General features: G+C 34.2%; 1 protein-coding gene across 2 annotated transcripts in view; it reads left to right on the top strand.

Annotated features, from left to right (window-relative positions):
* The window catches only part of lrp1ab (low density lipoprotein receptor-related protein 1Ab), a 223,510-nt gene extending 211,580 nt beyond the window's left edge, over positions 1-11,930 (top strand). The window contains exons 82-90 of one of the 2 annotated variants that reach the window (XM_087307137.1): positions 1,286-1,450; positions 2,239-2,400; positions 4,379-4,547; positions 4,641-4,742; positions 4,842-4,912; positions 5,031-5,124; positions 7,331-7,369; positions 7,978-8,122; positions 10,385-11,930. In XM_087307137.1, the coding sequence (XP_087163263.1) occupies positions 1,286-1,450; positions 2,239-2,400; positions 4,379-4,547; positions 4,641-4,742; positions 4,842-4,912; positions 5,031-5,124; positions 7,331-7,369; positions 7,978-8,122; positions 10,385-10,522 (1,085 nt within the window). In that variant the 3' untranslated portion in view covers positions 10,523-11,930. The remainder of the gene's footprint in view (positions 1-1,285; positions 1,451-2,238; positions 2,401-4,378; positions 4,548-4,640; positions 4,743-4,841; positions 4,913-5,030; positions 5,125-7,330; positions 7,370-7,977; positions 8,123-10,384) is intronic. The other variant, XM_087307138.1, reaches the window with a different exon arrangement.
* The last annotated feature ends 1,206 nt before the right edge of the window (positions 11,931-13,136 follow it).

The raw sequence follows: 13,136 nt of genomic DNA, 5'->3' as shown, positions 1-13,136 counted from the left end.
TAGTGGAAAATCTTTTATCCTTTACATTTCATACTGCTCGTTCTGTGTGCACGAGATCTGTCAACACTCACCATAAAAACTTTAGTAAATATTCGGAGAGGACGAAATCACATCTAAATTAGCTGCAGAATATTTGTACACCATTAGAATTGGGTAATCAATTCATTTGTTTTATTTAAATATTCCACACATTTTATTCTTGTAATTATTATACTTTTTTGAGATTTTTTTTTGTTTGTTTTTTTGTGTGTCATTTATCTAATTTGCTGCATATTTTATTAATTTGAAGATGTCAACATATTACATATTTTATACATTTGAAATGCTTTGGCAATACTCTACAAAATGTCATACTAATAAAATTTGAATGAGGGATAGAGAGAAGCAGATTTGACCTGTCAGTTGGTGCACGCGGCTCCTGAGCATAAAAGAAAAATAGTGGATTTTTAAAAATTAATTTTAACAGTCTTTTTTTTTGTATATTAAATTACAGACAATAATAAAAAATAGTGTTTATGTTTTGTTTGTTGCATATAGTTAGCTATTTATGTGCTGTGAGCAAAAGGTGCGTTTCAATCCAGCTACCACCGCAAGTATATTTCAAACCTGTGAGAAGCACTGTTATTACTTAATCGAATGTTGTATAATGAATAATTAACAAATAATAATGATTATTATTATGTTCTCAATATCCCAATTTTGTCCGTGTTTTATTTTAAATAATGTACTTGACAAAAATAATATAGTTCTAAAACATTGCATAAATTGGTATTTGTATATGTAGATTTTTTTTAACCTTTTTTTGATAGTACATTTGTATTTGACATTTCATTTTTAATGTGCTAGATTTTATTTGCAGTCTATACAAAGATTACTGACTCATAAAGTATCTTTGTAAATTGTCATTTATTTTTCATCATGCCTTCTGATGTTTTAATGCTAAACCTTTAGCTGTTAAAATTACAACAATGTTAAATTAGAACATGTTTTTATATTAAAAATGAGAAAAAAACATAAGCTATTGGCGATTCTTATTGGGGAACAGATGCACTAAAAAATACCACAAAATAAAAACTGAGAGAAAAATAATGTCACAGTGATCATCATTTACTTGCCTAGCCACAACTGAAATATAGTACAACAATAATTTTTTAATTCTTATGACCAAATATTTGTTCAATAAACAGACATTTTTTTAATCTCTTCCAGCACAATAGATTATTTGTAATTGTAAATGTCAGAAATGCTCTTCCCAACAATCATCTTGAACAAATTTCTCTTCTAGCTCCCACCTGTGACTTGCAGTGCCAGAATGGAGGTAGCTGTTACCTTAACCCTTTAAAGAACCCCAAATGTCGCTGTCCCACCAGTTACCGCGGAGAACGCTGTGAAATCAACCAGTGCAGAGACTACTGTCAAAACAGAGGAACCTGCTCCCCGTCTCGCACTGGTAAACACACTCATCCATTTCAATACGCTTCTTTTCCATAGTTTTTTTGTATAAACTCGATGAACGTGTAATTATTATGTACATCTCACATGGATTCCAGTGCCTCACATATGAGCATTGCATTTTTTTAAACACTGTGTCAATTGTGACACATTTCCTAGAGGAACTGAATATTAAATGTGTAAACAGTGGCTTGTTTTTTCTACTCCGAGCTGATAGGATGTAGTAAATTTTATTCGTAAGGATCGGGAAAAAGGTTTCGGGAGAATTATTACAACCTTCTCCTCTCCATTTCTGTTTGTTGTCAAAACTGACAGTTGGAGGGCCGTGGTTAGGTATGTTATCCACGCCCAATTCCTCAGACAAACGTGATCTGAGAACTGAAATGAAAACAAAAAGAGAGTGCATTTTTAGATTTTCATTTTAGATAAAAAAAGCCAAAAAAAATTTTATGACATTTACAGATAAATTGTTCACCACAAACTACCAATGTAAACTAACAAAATCATATGGTTAGTTTTCTATTAATTTGTACCTAAAAATAAAAAGGGCCACTCATTAATGTCAGTTCCAAAGCAGTGGACCAATCAGAAGAAATCAAAGATGGAGCAAGTGTTGCGAGTTTCTGTTTATATTAGCAAGTTGGCATGAAAACTGTTTAATTTCCCATTAACATGGTGAAGAAGGTGCTTTTTTTATCAGTCCTAAGCACATTTTTTATGAATAGCACCTTACACGTTTATCTTTATTTCTGCATGAGCAACACACTGTCTGTTTCCTCCCTACAGGAGCTCCTACCTGCCGCTGTCAGACTGGATTCACAGGGCCCAGATGTAACCTGTACATTTGTGAAAACTACTGCCAGAATGGAGGCAACTGCGCCGTCAGCCTGGGCAACCAGCCGACCTGCCGCTGTCCACCAGGGTTTCTGGGTGACCAGTGCCAGTATCGTAAGTTCATAAATGTGTATGGTTTTAATGTTTCATTAAAATGTTTCATTTATTTCAAAGTTTCATAATAGTAGTAATCATTGTTTATGTTACTTCATTCCCTAATAGTTCATTAACATAAGCAAACGAAAGCTTTTTTTTTTAACCTTGACTAATTTTAAAATTAAGGCCTTTGCACACTGAAGGTATACATTTTTGTATGCATTTTTTTCATATTCATATGAAAAATTTATCCATAAACTGATGCTTGTTAAATAATCCATTACGAAAAAATGCTAAACATTTCAGATCCAGTTCAAGCAGTAATACTTTGTTCTCTCTCTTTTCCAAAGTAGAAAAAGAAAAAGGAATAGGCTACATAATGTGCTCATTTAATGCCAGCCTACATAAAGAGGAAGGAGAGTTCTCCTCCTTATCAAAGAGCTGCGCCATTTTGAGGGATGTAAACAAAAACCATGGTCCTAACCTACTTTACATTTTTTATTTCTATAGCTTCTGAGAATCCAAAAATAGCCACATATTGATAAATAATGTTCTGATAGCTGTTTTAACATTAAGTTGTGATTGAATGCCCTCTTGTTACAGTTATGAAGTAATTTGATGACAAGCAGGAAATGCTCAAGGTCCAATAACATCACCACATTAAAATGGTCTATCCCGAAATGCAAAGTTTATTTCAGGAAATCAGTAGAATTTTAATACATTGCTTGTGATACTTCACACATTCTCGTACGTAAACAAATCCTGAACTGAGACTGCCAGTACCTATTGACATTATAATAGATGGCGGCCTCTTTGACGTGTCGACGCAACAGACTGAAAGCAGACCATGCTTTCTATCATAATGTCTATGAGCAGCAGTGCGTCAAATGTATAGACACACACACACACACACACACACACACTAAGCAGCCGCAGGGGAGATGTGCGCCAGTCACGGAATCCAGCATATAGCTGTCCGCTAAATTGTGTTTATTTTACGCACTGTTTTTGTCATTTAGTTATCTGTGGCTCAAGGGACGACATTCTGTATTTAGCTTTTTGCTTGTATGGTGACTCAGAACTGTCAACACACCTCTCAAAGCACTTTTTCAAATGCAAAAATAAAAAAAAAAAAAAGCATTTTTTTATGATGGACAAAATTTATATATTTTAATTTTTTTAATTTTTTGAAAAAATAAAAAATATATATGTTTTTTGAATATTATATTTTTATTTTCTTAAAGCAACACAGAGCAATACAAAAAGCCACAACAATTATAAAGACAAATAAAAAAAGACAAAAACAGGGTTATACATTCAAACTGTTATGTTGGGCATTTGACAAATAGTTGAAAAGGGGTTTCCAGGTGGCTTTGAAGCCAGCAATGTTAATCAGAAAGATTGTGTTTTAGTTTCTCTAAATGTAAAGTGGTAGAGAATTCTGAAAGCCAGGATTTAAAAAGTGGTATTGATGCCTTTTTTCATAAAAAAATAATATTTTTTTAGCTAACACCATTCCATATTGAACAGCTTTTTATGGAAAAAATTTTTGGCTGCAGTGTGTCAATACAATTCACACATTGTGAGGTCGAATTTATTTGTTAACGTGTAAAAATCACAGACAAAAATTTTGCATTCAGTGTGCAATAACCTTTAGGCTTGCACATGTATTTAGGTGGTAATTAACACTCCAGTATTTGGTCAAACTTAAAGATATTATGATCCCCATATTGCCTGCGCCCACTGGCCTAGATATATATGTGTAACATTGTTGACCCATGTAAAATATTGAAGAAACTGATGTAATAATGGTTTTACAATCTTTTTTATTTATTATAATAATTTTTTATTAATCTTAAGGCTCTATTAGAAGTTTGCTTGGATGCTCTAGTAAACCCCCAGCCCCCGGTGTTTGTTTCATTCCAAACAAAAGCCTAATAAATAGATGAAATGTACTCGATGAGATGGAATGAATGCTGATAATCGATGTGTGCAGGTCGGTGCGAGGACTTCTGTAAGAATGACGGTCAATGTTTGGAGCTGAACAACGGCACTAAACATTGCCAATGCTCTGATAAGTTCTTCGGTCCACAATGTGAGCTGGACAAATGTGAATACTGTGGCACGGGCAAGTGTGAAAAGCTACAAACTGGAATTACTTGCAAGTACGTACCTAAACATTCAACTGAATAGTCTTACTTAGATTTTTCAGGATTAAGATATGTAGCTGTTAATAATTGGTGTTTTTCTATGACCAGATGTGCTGATAACACGAAGCGACCCACCTGCTACACCTGTGATGACTTCTGCATCGAGGGCCAGTGCTCTGTGGACACTTATACTAATCTGCCACAGTGCAGGTATAGTCAGAGCAAATATTTGGTCTGTTATTAATTGTTAAAAAGCGGTCCTAAAACCAAACCTTGTGGTATAAAATGTCATTTTTGTGTGCTATGCAGGTGTCACACAGGCTGGTCAGGATTTCGCTGTGAGCTCAATGTTGCCCCTGTTCAGAACTCAGACTCTGGAAGTAAGTGCTGGCTTTTCTTTTCCATCTTTCTCATTTCGAGAAAATCTTCTTGCTATTCATTGCCAATGCTTCTTTAAGTTTTTGCCTCTGTTAATGATCGTTTTTCCTATTTGTGCAGATACTCCATCTGTGGTTATCCCGGTGATGTTACTACTCTTACTTGCATTGTTGGTGGTCGCTGCCATCTTGTGGTACAAGAAGAGAATGCGTGGGTCAGTACATAAGCCATTTCCGAGTGTAGAAAAAGACAGTTCAGGGCTTGATCATTCTTGAGCCAAATTTATTTTGTTTATTGGTCAAACTTTTTTTTTTTTTGATCATCTCCTTCATTGTTCTGTTGAGCAGGGGTCTTTAACTTTTTTAATGTAAGGATCTTAATTAAAAGGACATATTTACAAAAGTTCATTGTAAATGTTCAGTTGCTTGTATGCTTTTTAAAAAATCTTATCTGTAAGACACAATGACTTTAGACTTTACATCAATTATATGAATTTGTTTTATGTATAATTCATATTACCCATGGATTATCTATAAGAGAAAATAATATACTTAGCTGATAATATACTTAGCTAACCTTTTGGTTAGAATTGAAGTTAGCATATTTGTATGTAATAATATCTCCACATAATAATTTTTTTTTTATTATTATTTGGAATGAAGAAAATATTTTGACATTTTTAAATAATGAACATGATGATTATATATGATTATTTAGTTATTAATTAGGTTTTAGACTATTTTTTTATTTCTGGTGAATGAAAATTTGTTGAAGAAATCCTTTTAAAAATGCACGTACAAGAAAATAGTATAATAAAATAACCATCTACCAGAGAAGATAGTAAAGATATAATTATGTGTTATAGGTTAATAATTAAGTGGGGGTAAGTACTTTAAGTGATAATTATATGTTGTTGTGCTTTGTTCAAAAATTTGTTGGCGAGCAGTTGAAGGTTAATAATTAATAATAACATTTATAGTTAACCTAAAACCAGGGTTGCACGATATTGGAAAAAAAACTGACATTTTTACAATATTTTGTATTTCTGCGATTTAGTGTAAATTGTGATATGAATATAATTTCACAAAATGACTTTAGCTTTTTGGGAAGAATTCACAATTTTACATTGATTGGGATGATTTTATAGGGGAGTGCATCTGCATAAAATATCCAAATATATATATATATATAATTATTATTATAATTATAAAAATATTAAAACACAGATAGAAAGGAAATACACTGTGTTTTTTGGTGGAGTATTACAACATTGAGGTAAATAAATTCAATTATCAATTCTAAAATAACACTTAATTAAATAATAATTAAACATAATAAATCTATAATAAATGTAATGTGGCAAAGTTTATAATTTTTGTTCCCATATGGTTAAAATTTGTTTTCAGTCTTACTGTCATGAGCCTTAAAAACATATCTGAGTAATTAAAAGCGCACACTAATAGATTATTGTTGAAATTCACAATGAATTAACAAATTATGTGTACTGAGGCTACAACATATTAAAAATGTTTGACATATTTTGTATTTCTGCAATATTTGTTGCAATTTATATTCAATTTCAGCAGATGAATTAAATAGCCCTAATTGGAAACAATGTATTAATTTTCAATCAATTGGCATGATTTTGTAGAGGAACAAATCATGGATGTAATGTAATATGCAAATTTAAGAGTGAAGTAACCAGTGCTTTATGGTTTTCAGGGTAAAGTTAAATCATATTCGGGTATAGAAAATATATAAAAAAAATAAAAAAAAAAGAGCCAAACTTAAAATAACACTGCAAAGACTTTACTGTTTAAACGTTCAATAAAATTATGTTTTTCTCTTTATGCTCTTAGCTGCTGAAAACATGTACAAACAAAAAGATTTACTCCATTAAGTTTAAACTCTGCACTAACTCCATAAATGTTGTTTATTTTGATCTTTGGCAATATAATTCCAATAAAACAATATATATAATTCTAAACTATATAATCTCAACTCAACATTGCTGATCCTGTGATGTGACTATTGTGGATGTGCACATTGCAGTATCGATGCTGAAGTGATATATTGTGCAACCCTAAAATTAACAAAGACTTACTTTGTGTATTTATTTTTTTTATAGAATAATTTTTCACCCAGTTTAGCTTGGACCACTATTCCTCATGTTAAAGACCCCTGCTTTTAGAGCATTAATATCTCCACATTACTCTTTAATTTAACACTACAGCTTCCAGCTCTCTTCTTTTTCTATCTATCTATCTATCTATCTATCTATCTATCTATCTATCTATCTATCTATCTATCTATCTATCTATCTATCTATCTATCTATCTATCTATCTATCTATCTATCTATCTATCTATCTATCTATCTATCTATCTATCTCTGTTAAACTGCATCTCTCTGTCTCTCAGGTCTGTGATGCGGGGCAAGCCCAGCTCCAGATGTTCGCGGTAACTCTGACTCTATAACAGCAGGGACCCATCATCTTCTCCATCCTCTTTTCCTCTCCATCATCCTCTTCCTCTCTTTCTCCCCGCTTCTTCTGCTTGATCCTGTGCTGTAACTGTGCTTATTCCTGGGGTTCTTACCAGTTTCAACACAGGGATCTATTGTTCAACAACTAAAATAGATCAACTGGCTGGTCCAGGACACAGCATTGGGCCGTGTCCTGTTCCTCTCACTCCTCCATCTTGTAGACGTGTGTCCGTTTATACATATTTCTGTCCGTGAGAGCAGTGTTGCTGTGCTTGAAGTGTTTGGCCCCCTCATTGACCGTGCTGGACCATGTCTTGTGGATATCCAGCTTTCTCTAAGATGCCTGAAAGCAAATGGATGGTTCCTCAAAGTGTCATGGCTCCTTGCACATGTTTATATGGCAGGAGAGAGAGAGACCCTGGTGGATGTAGCTGTGTCTCTGTGTTCGTGAGTTGCTTGAAGATTTAGGCTATTTTGTTTGCGCGTGTGTGTAACTTCCTGTGCCTTGGCTCAGTCTGCAGAGGTGTGTTTGTGAAGAAGTTGGGATGAAGATGTAACTGCTCGTCTGTGTTTGTGTCTGCAGTGCTAAGGGATTCCAGCACCAGAGGATGACCAATGGAGCCATGAATGTAGAGATCGGGAACCCGGCGTACAAGATTTATGAAGGAGAACCCGATGATGATGCAGGGGAGCTGCTGGACTCGGACTTCACACTGGATCCAGACAAGGTGAGGCTTTCGTTTTCTCCCTTTCAAGGCGCGAGGTTATTTTTAGTGTGTATGTATGCATTAGTTATGACCAATAAATCCTTGGCCATATTGATATATTTGATGGTCATAGTAACAGTGGTCATGTCAGTAAATCAGCAGATTTTTGGAAATATCGGTTTATTCATGATATATTGGTGGCCATATTGGTGTATTTATGACATATTGATGGCCATATCTGTATATTTATGATAAATTGGTGGCCATATCAATATATTTATGACATATTGGTGGCCATATTGGTATATTTATGACATTGGTGGCCATATCTGTATATTAATGACATATTGGTGGCCATATCTGTATATTTATGATATATTGGTGGCCATATCTGTATATTTATGATATATTGGTGGCCATATCTGTATATTTATGATATATTGGTGGCCATATCTGCATATTTATAATATATTGGTGACCATATTGGTATATTTATGACATATTGGTGGCCATATCTGTATATTTATGACATATTGGTGGCCATATTGGTATATTTATGACATTGGTGGCCATATCTGTATATTAATGACATATTGGTGGCCATATCTGTATATTTATGATATATTGGTGGCCATATCTGTATATTTATGATATATTGGTGGTCATATCTGCATATTTATAATATATTGGTGACCATATTGGTATATTTATGACATATTGGTGGCCATATCGATATATTAATGATATATTGGTGGCCATATCGATATATATTAATGACATATTGGTGGCCATATCAGTATATTTATGATATATTGATGGCCATATTGGTATATTTATAACACATTGGTAGCCACATAGGAATATGTATGATAGATTGATGGCGAAATTTGTATATTAATGACATATTGGTGGCCATATCTGTATATTTATGATATATTGGTGGCCATATCGGTATATTTATGACCTATTGGTGGCCATATCAGTATATTTATGACATATTGGTGGACATATCTGTATATTTATGATATATTGGTGGCCATATCTGTATATTTATGATATATTGGTGGCCATATCGGTATATTTATGAAATATTGTTGGCCATATCGGTATATTTATGATATATTGGTGGCCATATCGGTATATTTATGATATATTGGTGGCCATATCGGTATATTTGTGATATATTGGTGGCCATATCGGTATATTTATGATATATTGGTGGCCATGTTGATACATTTATGATACATTTAAGGGCCATAATAAATCTATAAAATATTCATACATTTTATGATATATTGGTATTTTTATGATGTGTCAGCTTATCTGCGCATGTATTATATATTGGTGGCCATATCGATATATTTATAATATATTAGTGGCCATATTGGTTTACTTGTCACATATTGGTGTCCATATCAGTATATTTATGATATATTGGTGGCCACATAGGAACATGTAAGATATATTGATGGCCATATCTGTGCATTTAGGATTTATCAGTGGGCATATCAGTATATACATGATAGATCTGTGGACATGTCATTATAATTATCATATATATGTGGTCATATTTAAATATGTATGCTATTTTGGCGGCCATTTTGATACATTTATGATATATTGGTGGCCAAAATGATATATCTATGATGTATTGATGGCCGTATTGATAAATTCTATGATATATTGGTATATTTATGATGTGTTGGCTTATCTGCGTACTATTTGTATGATGTCATATCAGTAGATTTATGATATATTGTTGGCCATATCGGTATATTTATGATGTAGTAGTTGCCATATCGGTATATATACACATGTTATATTGGTGGTCTTATCGTTATATTTATGATTGGTTGTGGCCATATCGATATATTTACTGTATGAAATATTAGTGTCCAGATATATCAGTTGCCATATTGATATATTTATGATCAGTGGCCCATGTAAGTCTCAATACCAATATTTTTTTTTTTTTTATTATTAGGTCTAGTAATGACATTAAAACTTATAATTTAAGCACATAAATAATCCATTGTTCCTGGCTGTAAGGTTTTTATTGGTGCTCTTTCTCAAGATGGAACACATATCATGCATTTTAGAAGAGTTTAAATAGAGGAATATCTAGTCTTTGCAAACACTAATAATTTGATAACAAAATTAAAATATAACAACAAATCTTAACATTATTTATTGTGGTAAAGTATGTAAAGTTGTAATGAAAACTTAAATGCACTGAATATTTCAGATTAAAACACTTATCTATATTGTTTATCTCTCTCCCAGCCCACAAACTTCACAAACCCCGTGTACGCCACGCTCTACATGGGTGCACATAACAGCCGTAACTCTCTGGCCAGCACAGACGAGAAGAAAGAGCTGCTGTCTGCAGGAGACGATGACATGGGAGACCCGCTGGCGTAGATTACCGGCCACACGCCACCCTCACGCAGACCCATATGCCTTTACATGACAGATGAAAAGCAACAAGAGCGGGAACACTGTACAAAATGTAACAAAAAAAAAGATAGGAAAAAAGGACACTTTTGTATGTGATTGCAGTATTATATTTTATTCTTCAAGAAATCCTTCTGGTCAACAAAAGAAAACTTTTTTTTTTTCAATGCTTTTATTTTCCCTCCATTTTCAGATGTTTGCTTGCTTAATTTTTTCGCCCTTCCCCTCCATTTAGCCACTACCTCTGTGCTCGACAAAAATATGGGAAATCTGTTTGTTTGTTTTTTTTTGTTTTTTTTTGGTTTGGTTAAGTTTATTTTTGTACGAATTGTATAGTTTGTTTTAGGAAAAACAAAATTGCCAATTGTTGCTATTGAAATCTAAGGGAGGGATACGATACAATACGATACGGCCGACTGAATGATACTGATGCTGACTTTGCCCATGTGTGATTTCAGATGGCTGAATAAGGATGAATCTGTGTGCGAGAGTGAGTGGACAAGTCAGCATCGCTTTTATTTCTATACTGTTATCTCAGAGAACAATGCTTACGATGATTGTCATACTCCTTGCACAGATTGATTTTATATATATTTACATATATAATTAACAGAAGTGTCTTGACAAATATACCCAGGAATACAAGCGGACACCCGTACGAATAGCAGTATATAATACCTGTCTTTGTTTTAGCTTTGTTTTAAATGGATGAAAGGAATGAATGGCGGTCAATGTAAGAACATTCCAGAAGTGTTTCCAGGGTAACAGTGGCCTTGGTGTTTGTACGTTAGCGGTACGTCCAAAGGATTGATGGACAGCAGGCCTGATCTGACACCATGTCTTCCAGTGGGAAACGGCCAGGAGATGACTGGATCGTCGTCTGCTCTCGCTTTTCACCAGAACTGTTTTGGGTGGAAGCTCTGTGTCACTTTTAGTTCACTAGTTTTGTGTCTTCTGGACTTTTAATGCTCAGTGTAAGTGCATTTCTGTGAGGTTCGTGTGGATCCAGTAACAACTCACTGCCTTGCTGCTACTCTTCTCATTCTCATCCGCCTGAGCTGTAGAGAGAGAAAGACACCCACCGCTTCTAATGGAGGTAACCGTGCGCCCCGTAGGCTAATGCATGGATTCAACAGTGCAAAAAAAAAAAAGACTCACGTCGGCTCCACGAGATGCATCTTAACAGTATTCATCCCAAGCATCTGGACTTAACGTCAAGTGTCTGCTCTGTTTACGATCAAATGTCATTTTAGTGCGGCCCTTGTCAGCATTTTACTGTCACAGATGACTAGTGTCACGACCCTGCAACCGTTTCTGTAGTTTTGTTTTTATTTTTTTATATACAAAATAATTAAACTGCTTTTTATAGTAGAAATGCATGGTGGCTCAGCCCTTCTTTTGAAGAGATGAGAAACTTGATGATTCACAGACCATAACACGCATTTTAAGAAATAAAAAAATGTGTACAGAACTGAAATATAAGTGGTTTGTGGATTTGGTTGTAGTTTAGAAGTTAGGGGGTCTTTAGGGAAATGTACTAAGTGAAGTTTATTTATAAACTTAATTTCGAGAGGATCAAGTGTTTATGATTGCTTGCTGCCGGTTCAGCATTATTCAATTTAGGATTCACCAATCAAACGATTCCTAAGCCACTATAAATACCCTAAGTTTCATATAACAGCCATCATCGTTTGGAAGAATTTCCCCTTCCACCCCTATTTTTCCTCCTTTCCTAGATGGGTGGCAGGGTGGCCCAGTGGTCAGCACTGTTGCCCCACAGCAAGAACGTCACTGGTTCTAGTCCTTACCAAGCCAGCCGATGTTTCAGTGCAGTTTGCACGTTCTCCCCGTGCTCACTTTGGTTTTCCCCGGTTTCCTCCCACTGTTCAAAAACATACAACTTAATTGGCTAAACCAAATTGACACCATAGCTCCTAGTAAGTGGTTATCTCTTAAGAAGCAGTCACTATCTGTTCATTAGCTACTACAGCAGGGGAGTTCTTGAGATCTACCTGAGCTCAAACTCCCTTCTCGCCTTGCAAACGGGAGGGAGCCCTGGGCTCGAGGATCTTATGAGCTCAGGGCTCTCTCGCGTGACAGCATGCCAAACAAGCTTTATAATCAATCATTAGCTGTGTGAACTCTTGAAATTATTTTACAGCTTAGTTGATAGTTTGCACAAAAATCAAAAGCTTGTAACTGACTTCCATTGAATAAAAAAATTAAATACATTAAAAAATGATAATAAGAAACTAGATGAAAAAGATTTGAAGTTTGTTAATGGGTAAACTGTTATTTGTTTTAGTTTTATACTGTAAACTAGTAATTTACAGGTTTTTAGACATGATTAAATTAATATTAGGTGTTGTAAATTTGAATTATTTTTAAATTTAGAGAACACTATTAACCCAGTGCACTGTTTAATTTTACTACCCTTTTGCTATATTTGGGTGAAAACATTCACTAAGTTAAACTGCTGTAAAAATGCATCAGATAAATATTTCTTTCAAAAAGTTTGCATAAATCTATTAATCAACCTCATCCCTGATCAAAACGACTTAATGTTTCTAAAAGTTACTGG

This window comes from Danio rerio, chromosome 23, assembly GCF_052040795.2.
Source record: "Danio rerio strain M-AB ecotype USA chromosome 23, GRCz13ab, whole genome shotgun sequence".
NCBI classification, from domain to species: Eukaryota; Metazoa; Chordata; class Actinopteri; order Cypriniformes; family Danionidae; genus Danio; species Danio rerio.
Note: the sequence above shows the minus strand (reverse complement) of the source record. Positions and strands in the feature narration are given on the sequence as shown.